Consider the following 17026-nt stretch of genomic DNA (forward strand, 5'->3'; position numbering starts at 1 on the left):
TGTGAGATCATGGCTTAACGTGACTGCCTATCTCTATTCTTTTTCTTTTTCTCCTCTCCTCTGTTCCTCTTAATTCCAAAGCAATTTGCCCCGAGGAGAAAGATCTTGAAGAAGCCACAGGGGTGAAGAGTTCTGCTAAACATCATCCCCCACCCCCCCACCCCCGTTTGTGTATTCAGAATCAGAAAGTCCAGCGCTTCGAAGACCTTGTTGGAAGTTGGGACCACTTTGGGCGAAAGTGGCCTGTTCCGTCTCACCCTTGTCAGTTTTATATCTCGGAGTTTGGGGCTTGCAAATTTATCTGGCAGGATCTTTTAAGGAGCGGTTGGCTTGTTGAAGAAACTCTCCTGCAAAATAAACACACTCGGGAGGGGGTTGCCTTTTGGATCGATCCAAGGTTTCTCTATTCACAGGACAGGGGTCGTCCCTAAAATGAGATGCTCCCTCCTGCATCTTAATCTGAATATTGTGCGAATCTGATCCAAGGACGGTTTGAGGGGAAAGAAGCGAGTAGAAAGAAGCACCAGAATAACTAGACACAAGAACAATTTCCTCTTGAATGCCATCACTCTGCTAAACAACTAATTCCCATAACACTGTCCAACTATTTAGTAAGACTATATTACTCTTATTATTCTCATCCTTCCTATCTCTTCCCACTTATGACTATAATCTTGTTGCTTGTATCTTTACAATTTATAGTGTTTTATTTGTTTCCTAGTATGATTTGATTGCTATTAGTAACCTATGACTATCATGAAATGTTGTATCTTATGATTCTTGATGAATATATTTTGTTGTTTCTTTATGTATACTAAGAGCTTATGCACCAAAGACAAATTCCTTGTGCGTCCAATCACACTTGGCCAATAAAGAATTCTATTCTATTCTATTCTATTCTATTCTATTCTATTCTATTCTATTCTATTCTATTCTATTCTATTCTATTCTATTCTACTCTACTCTACTCTACTCTACTCTACTCTACTCTATTCTATTCTATTCTATTCCCCTTCCTTCTTTCCTCCTTAGGTAGGTTAAATTACCCCTCGTCCTTTCTCCCAGTGGTCCTTGGGCAAGATGAAAACCTGATTTTTTTCAACACCTTTACAAGGAAAAGCCCCAAAATCTCAGGCCAGTGGACTAAATTTATCTCTCTGCAGCTGGCTGAGATGTGTCTGTGTGTGTGTATCTCTTTCTTGGTGTGTACTATATATATGCTTGTTTTTATCCCAGCAAATGCTCCCTGATGCTGGTTTATATTCTCAGCTTCCTTCTTCACTTTCCACAAGAGAGTTGACTAATTGTCGTGCCTTCCTCCCCATGCCTCATCTTGCTTTCTTCTCCAAAAAGTCCTTCATTTTCTGGAAGACAGTCAGCGGAAAGGCAGGTTCCTGTTTATGCCTGCTGGCCCAGGGAAGGGTGGCCTCCTGGATCTTGGCTCCTTGGTGACCCTGGCTGGGCTCTTCACTGCTTTGCAAAACATCCCTTCCCAAGGAACAATAGCCCGCCCACCCCTGCCCCACCGAGGTGGCCTTCAAGATTGGGAGACGGGGAAGAAAGAAAGGGTCAGTAGGTCCAGGAAGTGTGTAGAGCCCCCTTTCTCAAATGAGTAGCCTTCCCCTCCCAGAATTCCCTAGCCACTGGCATGAAGCCAGGTTCATTTAACAACCAGCTTTCTAATTTATCAGCTGCAGTGATTCCCTTAACCAACGCGGCACAAAGTCGTAAAACAGGACAAAACTCACTGAACTAATGTGTCTCGCTTAACAAGAGAAACGTTGGGTTTTCTGTGCTCAGTTGCGCTCGATTTTCTGTGCTCAATTGCTCAATAGTAAGGCGACCGACTTTTTTACAACGAAAAGGAGGACACAGATAAATTGAAGAAATAAAAACAAAGCCACTTGAACACGGCGCCCTCTCTCAAAACAAGTGAGAAATTAAAGGAAGTTGTAATAATAATGATATATTATAACTGATTATTTTTGAATAAGTTACAGGAAGAATATAATTTTGTAAGAGTTGGGATTTGTCTTTAAGGATGGCTTGAAGTTGAAATATAAAAATCTAATGATAGTATAATAATGATATAATATGATATATAATGTTGATTAGAATATCATATGAATGTCAACTTAAGAAGGAATGTATATAAATATGGCGCAGATGATGTACATAATCACCCGGCACACTATAGAGGTTTTATTTGTTGTTTTTTGTTATAAAAATTAAAAAAAGAAACAGAAACAGAAACAGAATAACAGAGTTGGAAGGGACCTTGGAGGTCTTCTAGTCCAACCCCCTGCTCAGGCAGGAAACCCTACACCATTTCAGACAAAGGCTTATCCAATCTCTTCTTAAAAACTTCTAGTCTTGGTGCATTTACAACTTCTGGAGGCAAGTGGTTCCACTGGTTAATTGTTCTGACTGTCAGGAAATTTCTCCTTCGTTGCTTCTCTCCTTGATCAGTTTCCATCCATTGCTTCTTGTCCCGCCTTCTCTGGTGCTTTGGAGAATAGCTTGACTCCCTCTTCTTTGGGGCAGCCCCTGAGATATTGTAAGACTGGTATCACTGCTACCAATTGGGGTCGTAAGTTGAGGATTACCTGTACAGCCTTTCCTCCCTCTCCCCGCCCCCCTCAACCTCTGATCCCCAAAATAACTTTCAAGTTTGGGTTGGGAATGGTATTCCAGGAGCTTCCCAAGGGTGGTTTTTTTCCATTTCTGAATTTGGCCTGGGAGAAAAAGAGCTTGCTTTTTTTAGCAGCATCTTGGCACATGTGTGAAGCCAGACATAAAAAAAAAAAAAGGACTGATCCTGGGAACGTAGAAATTCCTCCGATAATCATGTCCCCAGGAAAAATGTTGATTTCTTGGGCCCGTAACTGCCTAGACTATAATTAGAAAAATAGAATAGAGTTTAAAAAAAAAAATAGAATACAAATAGAAAAATAGAATAGAATTAGAAAAATAGAGTAGAAATAGAAATAATAGATATAGAAATAGAACAGAATTCTTTATTGGCCAAGTGTGATCAGACCCATAAGGAACTAAGATCTGATCGATGGCACAAATCCATCCGTTTCATGCATTAAGTTGTGTTATTTGTTCCTCCGTATTCTGACCACAGGAAGGACAGACAGACATTCCACAGATTTTGGGGAGGGGTATTTTTCACCTCCCTGCCCTCCTCTTCCACCAGAGAAAATGGCTGGCTAACTTCTCTTTACTAAAGCGCCTCACAAGCCCTTCTTCCATTTTTTTCACCCTTCCTGCCTTGTCACCTGTGGATCACAACTGGATCTCTTCCTGACGAATAGCACCTTAAAAGTCTCTCTTAATTGAGCCAGGGAGTTTGAAAAGTCCATGAGGAAGGAAACTTGAATTACTGTTTATTTTTTTAACTTATTTTCCTCGGCATTCTTTGCATTTTTTCCCTGGCAAAATGGTGAACTGGTTCCCCGTGAAATAAAAAGAGAAATAGTAATTAAAGCTTCCACGTTCATCCCCAGAACAGAAGACCACACAACTTAATTAAGAAAAATCAACGAAGCGACCCAGGAAGAAGGGATCCACTAAGTAACCCCTCCAGTCACGACCAATTGGGAGCAATTAAACCAAGTGCTGCAGGGAGAAGAAACCTTTAATTAAAAGAACAAGAGCCCAGGATTTTATCTTCCCTACCATCACTGCAATAGCAGATATATAATTGCAAAGCCAAGAAAGGCTAAAAGATGTCATCCTTGACAGTCAAGTTATAATTATTTGGAACACTGTTAAATGCGCACACACAAAAAGTCGAGAATAAAAGACTTATGGGATTGTATTTTACAGCTGTTTCCAGATCTACAGGTAGTCCTCAACTTACAGCAGTTTGGATATCCATTATCGGACGCATCATGGGTGCATAAAGTGAATATATAATGCACCCGGCCTTCTGGCTAGGTTCCACCGTTTGAATTCCACGAAACCAGGTGGGGGCCGTATGCCATGACATAACCTAACCATGTTATTTGTTCTCCAGCTACCAGCCCTGTGGTAGGGGGGGCCGCATGTCAGCCCTGTTAGCCCTCCTAGCGCAGGTTGACTCAGCCTCCTATCCTTCCGAGGTGGTTAAAATGAGGAGACCCAGATTGTTGGGGGGGGCAAGAGGCTGACTCTGTAAACCTCTTAGAGAGGGCTGCAAAGCACTATAAAGCGGCCTATAAGTCTTAAGTGCTACTGTTATTGCTATAAAAGGCCCCCTCGGATAAAGGATGACCAGAGCTCATCGATGCAAGCTAAAATTGCATCGAGGGTTGAGATGGGGGTGTTTGGCACTCATGGCCTTCGATTCGACGCCTGCAATTCCTGCCTGCTAACCGCACCTCTCAAGCTGAACCCCGCCAGTCTTGCCTCGAACCCACACTTTAAACCCCCGATATTCCAGAGCTTGAACTTGAGGTTGCAGGCATGCCAGTTGGAAACTCCTGAAATCAAATCACAGGCCTATTTTGGAGCGGGAAGGGGGGTGACGGCGGGGACGGAATAGAAAGAACCAGGCGTTTTAAGCTGTTATGCTTGGAAAAGCGTGAAAGGGGGGCAGTGGGTGGGGTTGTAGAGAAAATGGGACAGCGTAACAATTGCACAAACTTTTTGGGGGTAAGGGGAACGGACCCAACCGAGGAAGGGTGGGGGGGAGAGAGAGATTAGATACTTGGAGCAAACATCCACCCCCGAGTTTCCTGCCATTGTGTAGCCCGGGGCAGGGCGGGAGGGGGCTTTGTGTGTGTGGTGGGGGGAAGGAGCTGAAGAAAGGGTAGGCCTGCATAAACACTTAACGCAGGTTTCCTTTGGATCCCTTCTGCCCAGTCAACGCCCAGGTCTTATTGTAAAAAAAATGTGGGAAGGCTGGAGCAGCCAATAATTTGCCCTCTAACCTTTAATCTTCAGAGCCAGATGGTAGCTTTGGCCCAGGAAAAGAAAAAGAAAAAGAAAAAGAAGGAAAAAGAAAGGAAAGGAAAGGAAAGGAAAGGAAAGGAAAGGAAAGGAAAGGAAGGAAGGAAGGAAGGAAGGAAGGAAGAAAGGAAGGAAGAAAGAAAGAAAGAAAGAAAGAAAGAAAGAAAGAAAGAAAGAAAGAAAGAAAGAAAGAAAGAAAGAAAGAAAGAAAGAAAGAAAAAGAAAGAGAAAGAAAGAAAGAAGGTGGGAGGGAGGGAGGGAGGAAGGGAAGAAAAGAAAGAAAGAAAAAAAGGAAAGACAGAGAGAAAGAAGGAGAAGAAAGAAAGGAAGATAGGGAGGGAGGTAAGAAAGAGAAAAAGAAAGAGAAAAAAGAAAGAAAGAAGAGAAGAAGAAAGAAGGTGAGAGGGAGGGAAGAAGGAAGGAAAAGAAAGAAAGAAAAAGAAAAGAAAAAAAGACTGTAAGAAGAAAGGTGGGACGGAGGAAGAAGAAGAAAAAAGAAAGGAGAGAGAGAGAGAAAGAAGAAGAAAGGGAGGGAGGTAAGAAAGAAAAAGACAAGAAGGTGGGAGGTAGGAAGGAAGGAAGAAAAAGAAAGAAGAAAGAAAGAAAGAGGAAAGACCGAAAGAGAGAGAGAAAGAAAGAGAACTGCACAACCTTGCTAGTAATTAACATTTCTAATTTTAAAGAGGAGAAAAGATCAGACATCATACAGACGGACAGCTATTTTCAGCAAGTTTCTTAACCCCTCTGTCTGTGTGAATTCATCACCATTTCCTGACTGAGTTTTGAGTCTCTGCATCTGGCAAGGAAAGCTGCCTGCAAAGGACTTGCCCTGCCAAAGGTGGCAGTCCCTGTGCACTCCTTTCACAAAAACAATAAGCTCGTTCGAAAATCAGCTTGCTTCCTTTTGACTTCTGGAAGGCTGGCCCAGCAGCTGGACACGAAGAAGGCATGGAAAAGGGATGTTTTTAAAAACAACAACGCAAGAATGGTTTAAAAAAAAAAAAGCAGAGTTTCTGCGAACCTGCCCTGCTTCGATTCAACAATACTGGGCATCAAACTGAAAATCTTCACTTCATACTAGGTCGGGATGTTTAAAAACCCGGGAGGTCATCTAGACTAACCCCCTGCTTGAGCAGGAGACCCTATATATGCCATTCCAGACAAACGGCTGTCCGGTCTCTTCTTTAAAAGCTTCCAGTGATGAAGCGCCCGCAACTTCTGAAGACAACTTCCATTCCACTGGTGGGTTGTCCTCCCTCTCCTTGGCACCCGGGTGGCCACCATTTTGACTTTTTTGACTGTAGTCTGAAGATCCCCTTCGTGCAACATTTTTCAGCTGTCCTTGAATGTTTTTAGCAACACGACCAGGGCAGAATTGGAATTAAATTTGATGGCCTTTTCTTTTTTTAATTTTTATTATGCTTTTTCAGTTTGCACACATCTTTAACACATTTTTGACAGCGCTGTGACATCACTGTTACATATATATATATATCTATATGTGTGTGTGTGTGTGTGTGTGTGTGTGCGTGCGTGTGTGTGTGTGTGTGTGTATTTTCGTGGGTACTTTACATGTATTCAGCTTTGTTCGGGTATTTTCCCACTACCAAACAAAGCTGAATACCATACATACATACATACACACAGTGCCCCCTTCTGGTGGATAACCCACAGTGCTCCCAAAAGTCTGGGAAATGAAATCGTCCCAATCTTAAAAGTTGCCAAGACGGACAAACACTGGATTTTTTTTGTTAAATCTATAGGATCTCTTCCAACTATGTTTCCAAAAGCAGCCTTTCCACCACACCAACTTCTACTATGTATGGTGTAAAGACCCTGTCCATTAAGAAGGATGACCTGGAGTTTCTCTTCAGGTTTTGCTCCTAAGGAAAATAAAATTTTGGACAATTATTTCCATGATAAGGAAGGCAGAAATCCCGATTTATGCAGGTTCCATTGTTCCCCTGGATATTACCCTTTCTAAACCATGGGCCTTGAACCTGGGAATTGGTTTTTCACGGAAAAGAATGAAAGATAGCAAGCAATTAATCAACCCAGCAATCAATCAGTATTAAAATATAAAACTCCAAAGTTGTTTAGCTGGATGCAGGATGGATCATTGGAACTTTATTATTATTATTATTATTATTTGCAAAAGCTTTCTGTAAATAAATACAACAATAGAATGCTTGTTAACATGTAAATAATATTCTTGGGGAAAATGATGGTTTTTTTTTTTTTTACCATAGTATATCCCACATTTCTCTGATTGCATGACTGATGTAAAAGGTGGGAAATTGTTCCTTTAAACCAAAGGGGGGGAGAATTAGATGCCCAAAATCACCTCTCCCCACCAAAGTCAGTCTCTCAAAACTCTGCTATCGTAACAGTAGGAAAAAAATAATAATTCTCCAGTCGTGTATTTGCTTCAATTAATTAATCTGTTCCCCGCCCCCATTTTAATTGCATTGAAATGTCAATAAAATACTCCTCCTTCTATCCCTGCCCACTAACGGGCTTGGAAAATAACTAAAAATCTAGACCACATTATTTCAAATTTGTCTCACCATCAAGATGTCTCGTGTTTCTTTAATCCAATGAGTTGAGGCTGAAAAGGGGACCTAGAGAGGAACTAGTCGAGAAATGGGAGGGAAAGGTAACATTTTGCACAGGAATCTTCAGATCTAGCGGTGCCTTTACTGCAACCATTTAGACTTAGTAAAAGATCCTATCACTTCAACCAAGTTGGTCCTCAACATCAATAAGACCAAGGAGCTTATAGTGGACTCTAGAAGGAACAGATCAGACCTCCAGCCCTTTTGCTTATCGATGGAGACCGAGTGGAGCAAGCGGCCAGTTTTAAGTTTCTGGGTGTTGCTCTAAAAGAGGACATGACCTGGGGTTGCTCACGTTGCAGCCCTGGTCAAAAGAGATTATACTACCTGAGACTTCTCAGAAAACAACAACTGAATGTAAAACTGCTGGTGACCTTCCTTCTACCGCTGCACCATAGAGAGTATCTTAACTTACTGCGCATCTGTGTAGGGTTTGCCAATTTCACAGGGGCAGGGAGGACGGCGCTCCAGAGGGTGAACGTCATTGCCCCTCAGAGGATCCTGGGTTGCCCTCTCCCCTCTTTGGAAGAGCTTTATCGCTCCCGCTGCCTTAAGAAAGTTCAAAAGATCCATCTCATCCTGGGAAACCCCGCCCCCTTTTTTGAACTATTACCACCTGGCAGACAGTACAGGATAATAATAAAAACACAGACAAATAGGCTGAAAAATCACTTCCATCCCGGGAGCTCTGTTGAATTCTACTGTATAGTGCAGTGTTGATGTGGTGTCAGCGTTTTTCAATTCAATGTGTGGAGTGGGAAGGATGTGTGTTTGTGTTTATTTTCATGGTCATGATGTGCACTGAAGATGGTGTTCGATTTCGTTGTACGAGGTGCAATGACAATAAAGTAAACTAAACAAATGGGAGTCGGGGGTCTTACTTTCCCAGGGTCCTGAGCTGGGGCAGGTCTGACACATGGTGGACCCAATTCAACTCTTGAAGTTGAAAAGATCCCAGCCCCCAAATGCCACCATGTGAGCCGGGTCACATCTGAGGCTGCCACGCATTGGGCTTGGCCGCCGGATCTCTCCCACAGTTGGAGTCCGGAAGGTTTAGCAGGAGCAGGGCGCCCCCTGAAGCCGTCTTCAGGCTGAGCACACTGGGCACGGTGTCCTGCTGCGTGGTCCCCCGCAAGCTCTGCAGGCAGGGCTGCCAGTCTGAGGCAGCCTCCAGCGTCTCGCCCTTCAGGCTGTGCATGCGCTGGTGTTTGAGGAGGTTGGCGCTCTGGCCAAAGGCTCGTTGGCAGTGCGGGCATTCAAAGGGCCCCTCCTTGCCCATGTGGATACGCTGGTGCCGGATGAGGGTGGATCCCCGGCGGTAGGTCTTCTCGCAATGGGGACACTGGTAGGGCTTCTCTCCGTCGTGCAGCCGCTGGTGGCGCATGTACTCCTGCCGGCAGGTGAAGGTGGAGCTACAGGAGGCGCAGGGGTATGGCTGCTCCCCGGTGTGGATCCGTTGGTGCCAAACGAACTCCTGCTTGTAGCGGAAGGTCTTCTCGCAGCCGGGACACCGGTAGGTCTTCTCTCCGGTGTGGCTCCTCTGGTGCCAGGAGAACTCCTGCTTGAAACGGAAGCTCTTCTCACACTCCGGACACTTGTATGGCCGGTCACCGATGTGGGCCCGCTGGTGCCACATGAACTCCTGCTTGTACCGGAAGCTCTTCTCGCACTCCGGGCACTTGTACGGTCGCTCCACCGAGTGGGTCTTCAGGTGCCACGTCAGCTCCTGCTTGAAGCGGAAGTTCTTCTCGCAGGTGCCACATTTGTGGGGCCACTCCGCCGTGTGGGTGCGCTGGTGCCACGTCAGCTCCTGTTTGTGCCGGAAGACTTTGGCGCAGTCGCTGCACCGGTAGGTCTTTTCTCCGGCGTGGACCTTCTGGTGCCAGCTGTACTCGTGGGCGTATCGGAAGGTCTTGTCACACTTCGCACACTTGTAGGGTCTCTCGTCCTTCAGGACACCCCTTGGGCGGACGCTCGGCGTGGAGCAGTGCGTACAGGAGCAGGGCAACACCCCAGTTTGGCTTGGGGGTTGAGCGAGGGTCGGGGGGCTCTTAACACAGCCGTTCTCACATGCAGGGCACACCTGCCCCAATGCTCCACGGTGCATCACTGTTGGGAGAGCAGAATGGATGGGAAAACATTTCTGGCACTGGGTGCAGATCAGTAGCATCTCCTCGTGGGCGCCTGCCTGGGGAGCAGCGACACTCAGGGGGCAGAGATTGCTTTTCCCAGCCTCTGGAGGGACAGACTGAAATCCCGCCGGCAAAGCCTGTTTCCCCACCGGGCTGCAGTTTGCCCACTTGGACCCCGCGTCCCAGGGAGACAAAACTCGGTTGACTGCAGAATCCGGCCTTAGGGAGCCTCCTGGCCGCCAGGGCTGCTGCTCAGAGAGGGAACCGGGGTCTTGGCTCCCCTTCCAGGCCAGTGGGCAGCAGGGCAGTCCTGTCTCATCTTCATCCAGCGGAGGCTCCCGTTTGATGGTTGGCCGGCCACCTGCTGGGACAAGAGAGCAAAGAAAAGCACTACGCAAATTCAGGAGAGCAAAACCACCATATAATTGGATGGGGCAGCAATGGCACATTACAAACTCCAAGTAGGGGAGTCCTCACACAATGGCCACCCATGGAGGGGGGGTGGGGAGGGACTTTTACAAAACATTTGTCTCCACAAGACGCGCCCCGTTGCACTGGGAAGGTTTCCTACCAACCCAACGTGGCAACTTCTCCTTTTGGCTGCCAAAGCTCCTGAACTGATCCAGGGGGTTTGGACTAAGCCTTCTCTAAAATCCACTGCCAGTGGTGGGATTCAATTTGTTTTTACTACCAGTTCTGTGGGCATGGCTTGGTGGGCGTGGCAGGGGAAGGATATACTACAAAATCCCCCTTCCCTCCTCACCCCACTAACCTGCTTTTCAGCTCCGTTCTCCTGGGCAGGGCAACCAAAGGAGACCCAGCCAATCAGCTGGGACTCAGGAGGCAGAGAATAGATGGGGCGGGGCCAGTCAGAGGCGGGATTGGCCGGTTCTCCGAACTACTCAAAATTTCTGCTACCGGTTCTGTAGAACCGGTCCGAACCGGCTGAATACCATCTCTGATCCCCTCCAACCCTTTGATTCTAACAAGGCAGTGTGGTGAGCTGGCCGTCCCCAATGCTTCTCTGCCCTCCAAATTTATTCACACCTCTACCGCAGAAATTCCCAGCTTCCCTGGAATTGAAGTCCAGCCCTGATTTCTTCTCCTCCCTCCAAGGAGGATAAACCCTCTTCCTGGTTCCGCAGCTAAAGACGTACCCCTCAAATTGTCCTTCGAATCCTCTCTGGATTTGGGGAACTGTGCTCTCCCCACACAGGGCTTCTCCCAGCCTTCGATCTGCAGGAGGACGCTGGGGGGCTGCGCAGCGAGACCTGGGAGAGGGAGGGCAAATGGAGAGATGGATGTGAATCCTGCCCCTTCACTGCCCTCCTTGCGGGAGCAAAGGCCCAGGAGGACTTTCTCTGAATTTATTTTTCTTTCCCTTTCCATTTATTTCCTGTCTTCATTGCAAATAGTCATTCAGTTGTCACTGGTCGACCTTGACTTACAACAGTTCATTCCAAGTTACCACGGCACTGAAAAAAAGCAACTTACGACCATCAAAGCATCCCCCAAGGTCACAGGATTTACATTCGGATGCTTGACAAACTGACTCGCATCAATGACGGTCGCAGTGTCCTGGGGTTACGTGATCCCCTTTGGCGCCCTTCGGACCAGCAAAGTCCAAGGGGAAGCCAGATTCACTTAACAGCCAGCTGACTCACTTAAGAACTGCAGCGATTCACTTAACCCCGGTGGCAAGGGAGGTTGTCAAACGAGGCAAAACTCGCTTAACAAACGTCTCATTTTAACAACATAAATTTGCGGCCCAGTTGTGGTTGTAAGTTAAGGACTAGCTGATCATCATCATCACTGAACGACCCCGTAAGTCCTTGCGGGGTGCAGTCTGGGTAACTGAATGGAGCATTAATGTTGACTGGCCAGATGCCCTTCCTGTCACCAGTATGGAGTCTTGTTTAGCAGCGATATTCTCATGGTGCCCAGGGAGAGAACTAGCTGTACTGGATCCCTTTTGAAAAGTTCATCCTTCAAATAGTGTGTGTGTGTGTCTGTGTGTCTGTGTGTGTTTACCAGGAACACCCCCACCCCACCCCACCCCACCACTCCATGAAAAATGGCTACCTAGAGACACCAGGTTTTTGTAATTGTCCTTCATGACATCCAGGTAAAGGCCCTTCTGCCAATCGGTTAGGGTCTCCCACTCTTTTTCAGAAAAGTAGATCGCCACTTCCTCGAAGGTCACCAGATCCTGGAAAAGGAACCCAAGAGAGGTCAGCGCTGAGTCACAGTTTCCCTTCTGGATCTCTTGGGGTGCTAGCCAAGCGTTAAGAACGGCATTTGGCCATCACTGGGCTTTCCTCCTGATTTCATTCCCCCAATTGGCATAATTTATATTACATTAAAAAAAAAATAGATTCTGCTATTCCGCTAACACAAGTGGACTCCCCGAATTCCCCAGAGCAGCATATCTGGTGGCAGAGAGTTCCACTGCTTCCTTCTGCCTTGGATCAAGAACATCTTCTTTTATCACCCCCCCACCCACCCTAATCTCCTTCCCCAGACTGTCACCCCACGTGCCTGGCCTTTAATTTCTGCAGGGAAGCGAAGAAAATGCTCCTTATTTTCCACACCATTAAAATCTCCGGAGGATTTCTCCTTTTTTCTTCTTCTTCCTCTCAATCCAACCACATTTCCTTTTAATGTACGCCAATTAGCATACGTTTAAACTGACAACAAAGTTATTCTAAGTTTAAGTCTAAGCCCAAGGCCTTCCGCGTTTGCTGGGGGGCAATCTTTGACTATGTTGGAGAGCAATTGTCCCAACGGTGCTTTTTTAAAAAAATAATGTTTTATTGAGTTTTTTTCCCATTTATACATAATACCAATAGTTATTAAACAGCGCTGTGACATTATATATACATTTATGTATCCTATCAAAATTTACACTTTCATACCCTCTTTATCTATTATATACATTATTTATATTTTCTATTCTTATATCTATTATCAACCCCAAAACAACATGTATTCTGCATCTGCTTTTCCTTTTAATTCCATAGTCAATTTATCCATTTCCACACACTCTAATTTATTATTATTATTATTATTATTATTATTATTATTATTATTATTATTATTATTATTATTATTATGCCTTCACATGGCGTGGAGTTTTTCTTCCAGTACTGAGCATATGAAATTCTTGCTGCTGTTAATATATGTAACATAAGATATTTTTGTCTTTCTATTATCTTCTCAAAAAAGATGGACATTCTCAATCCTCCAGGTTCACGGTTGACCCAAAAGGTGATTTATTTTTCAAGAGACCTTCTGGACTTTCTGTTTGTTTGGGGGTTTTTTTTTTCCGAAGAGGTTTCGCTTCTCATCCAAGGAGCTTCTCCAGTTCTCGGTTCAGTTCTTCTTCTTCAGAGCTGAAGAAGCTTCTTTGGACGAGAAGCGAAACCTCTTCCAAGAAAAACCAGAAAGTCCAGTGGCCTCTTGGAAAACAAAAACAAAAAAAAGCACCGTTGAGACAACCACAACCTGGATGATGGAAAATCTCCAAAGGCATTTGGGGGAGCAATTGTTCAACTCACAGAAGGCCTGGCACATACCCGAAGCAAGGGAGGAGGTGCCCCATAGTTTGCAAAGTTGGGCAGAAGCCTGGTTGAGCAGCGGGCAGGCTTACCTGCACGGCGGGGTCTCCAGCCATCTCTTCGTCTCTCAAGGTAGAGCCGTCGCCCGTCCCTGTGCAATTCGAGTCTTGTGCTCTTGCAAAGAATCCAGAGGGCAGCTCCTCGATGCCGTACGGTTCCTTCTTGGGTGTTAGGCAGGTCTTGGGTGGGACGGGCAAGTTCAAAACCAGGGGTCCCCCGGGGAGGATTGCAAACCCATCCCCCGCCATAGGATGCGGGCCTGTGGGGAGGGACGGGAGGAGAGGAGGGAAGACATCAGGAGAAATTTCCTGACCGTGAGAAACAATTAACCAGGGGAACAACTTGCCCCCAGAAGTTCTGGGTGCTTGATCATCATTATGTAGAGCTACAGATACAGATTAAACAGAGTTGGAAGGGACCTTGTAAGGTCATCTAGTCCAAGGCCACCCCACCCCTGGCCCCCGCCCAAGCAGACTCTACACCCTAAATATTGTAAAGCCGACGATGCCATTCGCACGTAGAAAAACACAAGCAGGCACACCAGGCCGGCCTCTGACTTCCTATCACCGCATTTGAGACCTTAGAGACGGGCTTCGTTCGGTTATTAAGAGGCAAAAAGGAAGACGGAAGATGCGTCTGAATGAGATCAGTTTGAAGAGCCAGTTTGGTTTAGTAGGGAAGGTACCAGGCTCGGAACTGGGCGCCTGGGAGTTCTAGTCCTGCTTTGAGCATGAAAGCCGACGGGGTGATTTGGGGCCAGTTCTTTCCCTCCCTCCCTCTCTCCCTCCCTCCCTCTCCCTCCCTCCCTCTCCCTCTCACTCCCTCCATTCCTCTCTATCTCTCCCTCTCTTTCCTCCCTCCCTCTCCCTCCCTCTCTCCCCTCTCCCTCCTTCTCTTTCTCCCTCCCTCCTTCCCTCTCTCTCCCTCTCCCCTTTCTCCTTCTCTCTCCCTCCCTCTCTCTTCCACTCCTCTCTCTCCCTCCCCACTCTTTCGCTCCCTCCCTCTCTCCCTCTCCCCTCTCCCTCCCTCTCTCCCCCTCTCCCTCCTTCTCTTTCTCCCTCCCTCCTTCCCTCTCTCTCCCTCTCCCCTTTCTCCTTCTCTCTCCCTCCCTCTCTCTTCCACTCCCTCTCTCTCCCTCCCCACTCTTTCGCTCCCTCCTCTCTCCCTCTCCCCCTCCCTCCCTCTCTCCCCCTCTCCCTCCTTCTCTTTCTCCCTCCCTCCTTCCCTCTCTCTCCCTCTCCCTTTCTCCTTCTCTCTCCCTCCCTCTCTCTTCCACTCCTCTCTCTCCCTCCCCACTCTTTCGCTCCCTCCCTCTCTCCCTCTCCCCTCTCCCTCCCTCTCTCCCCCTCTCCCTCCTTCTCTTTCTCCCTCCCTCCTTCCCTCTCTCTCCCTCTCCCTTTCTCCTTCTCTCTCCCTCCCTCTCTCTTCCACTCCCTCTCTCTCCCTCCCACTCTTTCGCTCCCTCCCTCTCTCCCTCTCCCCTCTCCCTCCCTCTCTTCCCTCTCCCTCCCTCCCTCTCTCTCCCTTTCTCTCCCTCCCTCCCTCTCCCTCCCTCTCTCCCCCTCTCCCTCCTCTTTCTCCCTCCCTCCTTCCCTCTCTCTCCCTCTCCCCTCTTCTCTCCTCTCTCTCTCCCTCCCTCTCTCTTCCTCTCCCTCTCCCTCCCTCCCTCTCCCTCTCCCTCTCTCTCAGCCCAGCCCATCTCACAAGGTTGTCGTTACAGGGAAAATAGGAGGCAGGGGCATTAAACATGTTTGCCTTGAGTTACTTATAAAAAAAAACACAGTGCAGGTGGAATAAACAAATAAGAAATAGCCACCTTAAAAAACATATTAAGAGATTTCCCTATTCAAAATATGCCTAAGTCCTACATGCACGCGCGCATGCACACACACACACACACACACACACACACCCCAGCAGGAAGTGCTGTAGCATTCAACCCCCTCAAAAGCTACAGGGGGGGAGCACCTCACGCATGCAAATGTTATGCAAACATCATGCATAGATTAAAGCATGCAAATTAGCCACAATCTCTCGCTTGTGACGGGTTTCCACGGAGGGTCTCCCAGCTAGCCGGCCACCATTGCTACAAAGGCCTGAAGATCTGTGGGATGGACACCCCCCCCCCTTTCCCTCCCTCTTCCCCAAATATCACACCTGCCTTCTGCAAACCATTATCAAAAGGGGGCTTGCAGGCTGGCGTGATGTCACCCAAAATTCACCCCTTCTGCTCCGTGATGAGTAAACCCATTCATGTTTTTCCCTCTCATCCTGGCTAGTGAATATTTTTTTCCCCCAAAAGGTTATCTTCACTTTTATTAATATCAGGGACATTTTAATGCCATTTTGGGGCATCTCCCTTTCTCTGTACCTACCTACCTACCTACCTCCCTACCTATTTATGTATCTATCGATCTATCTATCATCTATCACAAGGGTCTTCAAACTTGTCAGCTTTTAAGACTTGTGGGCTTCCAACTCCCAGATTTCATGAGCTGACATGACTGGAGGAGGAATTCTGGGTGTTGAAGTCCACAAGTCTTAAAGCGGTCAAGTTTGAAGACCCCTGGTGTAGGGTCTCCTGTTGTGGGGGGTTGGACTAGACTAGATGACCTCCAAGATCCCTTCCAACTAAACTATTCTATTCTATACTCTATTATTATTCCTATTTCTATTATTCCTATTCCTATTCTTTCTATGTCTATTATTTCTGGTCTATTCTTTCTCTGGCTGAAGCCCCCAAAGACAGCCAGTCCCTCGACTTAGAACCACAACTGAGCTCAAAATCTATGTTGCTAAGCGAACCTCCCACGCCCAGAGGACCGAAAGTTGCCCCCACCGGAGTTCCCCACGCAGGATCCTCCTGGCCACCCAGGGGGTGGGGGGTGGGGAATCGCCGCGCCCGATCCCTCTGGGACCAAGCCCACCTGGCGCAGCGCTTACCTGTCACCGGTCTCTACCTGAGAAGCGCAGCCGGGCACCCGGCGTCTCCTGCCTGGCTGCGGCCGCCCCTCTCTCTCTCTCTCTCCCTCCCCACGCCGAGCGGTTGGCAGGCCGAAGGCGCCGGGGAGGGCCCGCCAGCCCTTAACCCCTGCCTCGCCGCAGGTAGAGGCAGCCGGCGATCCGCACACCGCCACCGCCTGGCAAGGAAGGCGGCAAGAGCTGCGCCCGGCGCCCGGTTGGGAAGGCAGAAGGACGGGCGCGCACACAAAGAGACACGCACAGAGAGAGAGAGACAGAGACAAACAAATTCCAGGGTTTGGTTTAAGCTCAAACTCGGTTGGCTGGTTTGTGCTAGTTCAGGATGTCAGGCAACCCTAGGCGGAAGCTGATGTGCAATTGGGTGCCTGCTTTGCAACCCAGTTGCTAGAGAAGAAAAGGGGGGGGCAGCCCCTCGGGAACAGTGCCAGCCTCAGCTGGTACGAGAACCGAGGAGGAGGAGGAGGAGGAGGAGGAGGAGAAGACAGATTGGTTTTGTCGGGGTGGACTAGATGGCCACATGGGTTCCCTGCCGTTTCATTGGAAGCCTACCATGTTGGGATGGCAACCTGGAGAGGGCAGACAACCCAAAAGAACAGAATCTGAATGTGGACGTACTCCAGTTCCCATTCTGCAGGATGAGAAGGATAGTCCTTCACACCAGGGAAAAATCATCCACACTTCTGGGTGTGACTGACAACAAGCAGAGGAATAATAATAATAATAATAGTAATAATAATAATAG

At 47.5% G+C, this 17026-nt stretch overlaps 1 protein-coding gene across 1 annotated transcript; it reads right to left on the reverse strand.

The window, feature by feature from the left end:
- Nucleotides 1–7036: 7036 nt before the first annotated feature.
- On the reverse strand, nucleotides 7037–16506 carry LOC113453368 (uncharacterized). The gene is made up of 5 exons (XM_087913066.1): nucleotides 16246–16506; nucleotides 13335–13561; nucleotides 11768–11894; nucleotides 10843–10956; nucleotides 7037–10046 (listed from the first exon to the last, which is right to left on the reverse strand). Exons 2-5 carry the CDS (start codon nucleotides 13548–13550, stop codon nucleotides 8539–8541), a joined length of 1965 nt encoding a protein of 654 aa, XP_087769192.1. The 5' UTR covers nucleotides 13551–13561; nucleotides 16246–16506; the 3' UTR covers nucleotides 7037–8538.
- Between the last annotated feature and the right edge of the window lie 520 nt (nucleotides 16507–17026).

Source organism: Pseudonaja textilis, chromosome 15 (assembly GCF_049901715.1).
Source record: "Pseudonaja textilis isolate UNSWEBS1 chromosome 15, rPseTex1.2, whole genome shotgun sequence".
Classification (NCBI taxonomy): domain Eukaryota; kingdom Metazoa; phylum Chordata; class Lepidosauria; order Squamata; family Elapidae; genus Pseudonaja; species Pseudonaja textilis.